Source organism: Physella acuta, unplaced genomic scaffold (genome assembly GCF_028476545.2).
Source record: "Physella acuta isolate Inbredline_101_S28 unplaced genomic scaffold, ASM2847654v3 ptg000579l, whole genome shotgun sequence".
NCBI classification, from domain to species: Eukaryota; Metazoa; Mollusca; class Gastropoda; family Physidae; genus Physella; species Physella acuta.
In genome coordinates, this window is record NW_026732098.1 from 64770 (window position 1) to 71006 (window position 6237).

The following is a 6237-nucleotide window of genomic DNA, read 5'->3' on the forward strand; positions in this document are numbered from 1 at the left end:
ACGTAATTATGAGACAGATTTATGGTACCTATTCAACTACACACGAGGAACAGCGGAATACAGACATACGTCTGTAAAGTAAAGATATCAATTGTTTGAAGTTGGATACTGTACGGCCATATCTTACACACTGAAGTAGAATATAGCATGGCCATACGGTATTTCGCTTGTAGTTGGATACAACATGGCTATACCGTAAATAAATTGTAGTGGAATATTGTGTGCCATACCGCTCATAGATTGTAGTGGAATGCTGTATGCCATACTGTACACAGATTGCAGTGAAATATGGCATGGTTATACAGTATTGAGTACTACTCCATACAGAGCATTATTAAAGCCATAAAATGCCTGTCTTGGGTGAAATACAAGCGTCGATAAGAATACATTGATTTCTTCCTAGTAGAGTATTTAAAAGGTATGGATCACTTTGTGTAACGGACTTTCTTTAAATTGTGATCTGAAAGCAATAGGGAATAGACTACTTTTAATTCTTTAGTTGGGATTGTAGTTTTATTTCGTGGATCATACTATACGTATACAAAACATTCGTTTATGATCACACATTTTTATTTACATTACTTGTGTTTTTTCTTTACTTCCGTGTCAATTAGTTTTCTTAACCCGTTTTGGCATTGGTTCTTCTCTTTTCATCGTGCCGGGTTAAGTTTTAAATCTTAGAGTGGACATAAGTATGGTCTACTTCCTCTTGGAGTGACCACAAGTCTACTTCCGATCTGGCTGTCTAGCTAGACTAGCTGTAGCTTCAGCCATGGGTCACTACAGATGTATGCTAGCGATCAGCTGGGTCATCTTCACCCTGGCTGGAGCCATGGTCAGTGTCTCCATGTTTCTTCCATACTGGCTCCAGCTTGACCAGGCCACTGAACATTTCGCTGGTCCGAGAAGCTTCCAGAACAATTCCACAGGTAAAGGTCAACATTCGGTCTAGCCATTCTACAGGTAAAGGTCAACATTTGGTCTGGCTATTCCACAGGTAAAGGTCAACATTTGGTATGGCTATTCTACAGGTAAAGGTCAACATTTGGTCTGGCTATTCTACAGGTAAAGGTCAACATTTGGTCTGGCTATTCTTACGTTATACGGTGAAGTATTTAGCGGCTATTCCAAAATTATTGAATATAAGACCAACTGAAGAGTACACATGTAACTGTTAAATGATTATTTTGTTTTTGGCATTTGACAATATAACATAAGCATTTAACGTAATACTATACATATTTGATCACAAAATATTATTGGTTATACCTAAATATAGGTAATTTTTCAAGCAAAGAGCAAGCAGTTTAGCTAATAAATACATATAAAAAAATATATACATTTAATTTCCAATCATATTTTTGCTTAACAAAATTAATTTAAAAAACAAAAAAAAACAAAAAACAATCACTTATTTTACCAACTGATTACATAATCTCCCCACTAACACTATCACCACAACATCCCTACTGCTACCAACAAACAACATGATTCCCACCATTACGCCACACAACTACCACAACTAGAGCCTCCACATCCATCCATAATACCTCCTCCACAAAAAACAACTCTACTATTACAGACTTCCTTCCTTCCTTATACGGAAATCGGTTCAGAAGGTTGACTTCCATTAGCCAGGCAGGCCTCAGTGCAGCAAACTCCGACCACAACAGTTTCCCACACATCGGTCGCTACTTCCGTCGGCTCTCACCGGGCTTTCCTTCCCCACCCACCAGACGTGGGACGTCGTCCTACCGCCTGGTACCCAGCTTGATCGTGGGGGGCGTTCGGCCATTCTTTGAACCTAGCGCATACAGCAGTTCTACTCGGCCAGATCAAAAACCTCTAGCTGCTGTTGGCTACCACTAGCCATTCCGCATCCATTAGGGGGGGGGGTGTCATGAGCTTGGTCCGACTAGTGGCACTCTTCCGAAGCCACGTGAAGGCCGCAGCTTAAAGTCAAGATATCTGGTTAGGGTCGAGAGCAAAACCCTTCTTGGTTCCCGTCAGTCTTGCACCTCTCCTCCCCAACTCTATTATGTAGGGGACTTGGGAGTCCGACGTACCAGGCTCTTCGGAACTATTAAAGACTATCTGGTCCCCACCACCAAACACCACATACACTGATTCCAACACCACCACCAATAATACCTCCCCACCACCACACCACCAACACGACCACCACAGTTTCCAATACCACCACCATCAATACAACCACCACAAACGACAACAACTCTACCATTACATACTACCTGATCACAACCACCACAAAAACAACTACCATAGACACTGCCTCCAACATCATCACCATCAACACCTCCACAACAACCGAGAGCAACTATACCATTACAGACTACCTTATCCCCACCACCACACCACCAATACCACCACCAGCAACACCACCACTACAACCGACAACAACTCTACCATCACAGACTACCTAGTCCTCACCACCACACCACACCACCACCACCATCAACACCTCCACCACAAACGACAACAACTCTACCATTACAGACTACCTTATCCCCACCACCACACCACCAATACCACCACCAGCAACACCACCACTACAACTGACAACAACTCTACCATCACAGACTACCTAGTCCTCACCACCACACCACACCACCACCACCATCAACACCTCCACCACAAACGACAACAACTCTACCATCACAGACTACCTGGTCCCCACCACCATCAACACCTCAACCACAACCGACAACAACTACCATTACAGACTACCTTGTCCCCACCACAACACCACACCACACCACCACCACCACCAACACCTTCACTACAAACGACAACAACTACCATTCCAGACTACCTAGTCCCCACTACCACCACCACCACCACCACCACCATCAACACCTCCACCACAAACAACAACTACCATTACAGACTACCTAGTCCCCACCACCACACCACACCACCACCACCATCAATACATCCACTACAAACAACTCTACCATTCCAGACTACCTAGTCCCCACCTGGTGCATGTTGGCCATCTCGTCCTTCCTGTCCTGGACATGCAGTGTCCTACTTCTGGTGCTGGCCTGCACAGACTGGTGCTGTCACGTGACGTCAAGCATGCGAGTCGTGCCCAAAATAACCATGGTCTTAGGGGCACTTAGTGGTGAGTAGTGGCAAAGTAGTGGCGCTAAGTGGTGAGTAGTGGTAAAGTAGTTGCACTAAGTGGCAAAGTAGTGGCACTAAGTGGTGAGTAGTGGCAAAGTAGTGGCACTAAGTGGTGAGTAGTGGCAAAGTAGTGGCACTAAGTGGTGAGTAGTGGCAAAGTAGCGGCGCTAAGTGGTGAGTAGTGGTAAAGTAGTGGCAAAGTAGTTGCGCTAAGTGGTGAGTAGTGGCAAAGTAGTGGCGCTAAGTGGTGAGTAGTGGTAAAGTAGTGGCATAGTAGTGGCAAAGTAGTGGCAAAGTAGTGGCGCTAAGTGGTGAGTAGTGGCAAACTAGTGGCGCTAAGTGGTGAGTAGTGGCAAAGTAGTGGTGCTAAGTGGTGAGTAGTGGTAAAGTAGTGGCATAGTAGTGGCAAAGTAGTGGCAAAGTAGTGGCGCTAAGTGGTGAGTAGAGGCAAAGAAGTGGCGCTAAGTAGTGAGTAGTGGCAAAGTAGTGGGGCTTTTCATTGAGTAACTTAAAACATTGGCCACGCTGGTACTGGTACTAGCTATGCATAGGGCAGATGTAGTAAAGTTCATATGTTTCTTGTCTTCGCATATGAAGGGATAATATGGTAAGCACTTTGCCCAGCCGCCTTTATTTTCCCTAACGAGAGTTAGGTACCCATCTGAGCTGGTAGCGTTCCGATGATTTTATACCAAATTCGAACTCGAGAGTTTCGAGTTAATAGTCTAGCGCTCTACCACTATGCCACGCCGTCCCATGCTTGCACTGTATACTGACATTTAAATATTGCATTATGTAGACAGTTAAAACATTATATTTTGTACGTGTTTTATCCCAGGGGCCCTAGCCATCACTGGATGTGTTCTAGTACTGTTGGACACCTACGTGACCCGCCTACTTACTTCTGCCAGTGACGTGTATCCGGGGTACTGCTTCTACCTGACTCTGTCAGCCGCCATCTTTCTTCTGATGGCCGGATGTCTGGTGCTTCACGTCAAGCGCCGAAACAAGATCGCGCCGGAAAAACCGGCTCCGTCTAGCCGTGGCGAGGCTGTAGACCAAGCTTACACGGTCATGCCGGCTTACATACCGGAGCAGTACTTCGCCAACCCTCACAACCCGAAATACACAAGCCAACCCGTACACGCCAGCACTACCTCGCACTATGAAGTAACAAAGAGGGACAACTCTAAATCATCTCATGCTACAACACAAACTCTTTATGATCCCCAACACAGCGGCAAGCTTGCAGTAACCATGGCGACACAGACGCTGAAAAATCCCACCAAGAAGCAGCCATCTTTAACCACTTCCACGCAAACGAAGGCAGCTAAAATAAAAGCAGCCTCGGCGCAGACGACGTTTAACGTGAATGATGATCCAATCATCGTTAGATCCCCACCAGTGTTGACCTCTGAGAAAACTTGGACAGAACTGAACAAATCAGCCTCGGTGGAGTCCCCTTACTACTAGAAAATTACAAAAAGTCATTAAAGGGAAATAATCACAGATTTTTTTTTCTTTTTTTCTTTAATTTAATTATTCTTAAATCCTGTTTCAATTGCTCTTAATAGTTTAAAATTTCAAAATGCATTTTACGGAAATATAAGAGTGTTTATAATAAACGGGACGTTATTTGCGTTGTTTTGTTTAGATTATTTTCAAATAAGAAAACTTCTTACGAACCCAAGTTAAAGTAGATCATTTTAAATAGCATATAAAATTAGCAATAAGACTTTATATTTAAAAAGCGTATATTATACTTTTACGTATTTCGAAATTATTGATAGATACAGATTGATAATATACAAAAGTAAATGATTATTAATACCTGTGACCTACTTAGGTCTGGTAATGTTTATTTTTACATTTGTTATAATACCTTATATGGTCTGTGGTGCAATGACCGGTTTTTTCCGCTGTCTTACTAAGAGAGTATTAGACTCAGAAATTTTCCATCAAGATATGATTGATTGATTCAGACCAGATGACCACCCCAACCAATGGCCTTATGATTTGAAGGTGACCTTCCATGTTGCCTAAGTCTATTGTGGTTGAGGTGTTGATGGTGGTGGTGTCTCGAGGCAGTTCATTGACCAGACGTCGTTGAGAGACATAAGCCCTGTGTGTTGCCGTGTAGTACTAAATTGTTTAAGTAGCATATTCTTATATTACTTGTGGTTAAGTAATTCTTTATGCTTATAGCAGCGTTGTGTAAACTGTGGTGATTTTTCTGAAGTGTTAAAAGCTGTGATAGTGTATCATATTATTATTTCCCACAAATTGTAAGTTGGGTTTTGTTCATTCTGTAAATCTATTTTATTTCTGTATAAATCTAGTGTTCTGCCACGACTTTGTACACTCATTACAAGTTATATGCAGATTAAATGTATTGTTGGCATCAGTAGTTTCTCTAGTGTTTCCCCTAGACATCAATTACGAGTCCTAGCGAACTAGTGTGTTAACTTTCTTTTATTTAGGCTTGTCGCCATCTGTGTATAATCAGTTAAACGAATCCGGGAGCGTTCGCCAACTATCTGGCTGATAGATTGGTGTCCGTTACATACCACATAACTTATAACTATACTTTTGTATATTAACAATTATTTTATAATACGTAAAAAATATAATATCGCTTTAATGTAAAGTGATTTGAGTTGTTGTTCTTAAAACATTTTTGACAGCTTTTCTTTTGGTCTTTGGGTTTGATCTTGCTTCATTTTCCCAGAATTTGTATGGATCCAAACTTGGAACTTAGGAACTAATCGAGTATTATACTCACTTTTTTTCTGCCATGCTATTATAATCATGTAAAAACAAAATGGCAGTCAACAAAACAACACTTCATCATCCTACAATAAACAGAGCATGCTCTTTTAAGTTTAAATCAAATCAGTAAGTAGAGAGAGATTTGCCGACTAAAAATTACCTATTGATTTAGAACACGGGTTCCCAAACTGGGGGTCGCAACCCCCCTGGGGGTCGCGAAGGGCTTTCTGGGGGGGGGGGGGGGCGCCAACTGGTAGACAAAACCTTAGCAATGAAAAAAAAAACATATTTATTTAGAAGAATATCTGAAATTCGGCCTTA

At 42.3% G+C, this 6237-nt stretch overlaps 1 protein-coding gene across 1 annotated transcript; it reads left to right on the forward strand.

Moving 5' to 3' along the window:
* The first annotated feature begins 466 nt into the window (after window positions 1-466).
* LOC131947032 (uncharacterized) lies at window positions 467-4637 on the forward strand. The gene is made up of 3 exons (XM_059308115.1): window positions 467-929; window positions 2984-3145; window positions 3986-4637. The coding sequence occupies exons 1-3, from the start codon at window positions 773-775 to the stop codon at window positions 4618-4620; spliced, it is 954 nt and encodes a 317-aa protein (XP_059164098.1). The 5' UTR covers window positions 467-772; the 3' UTR covers window positions 4621-4637.
* Window positions 4638-6237: the final 1600 nt, after the last annotated feature.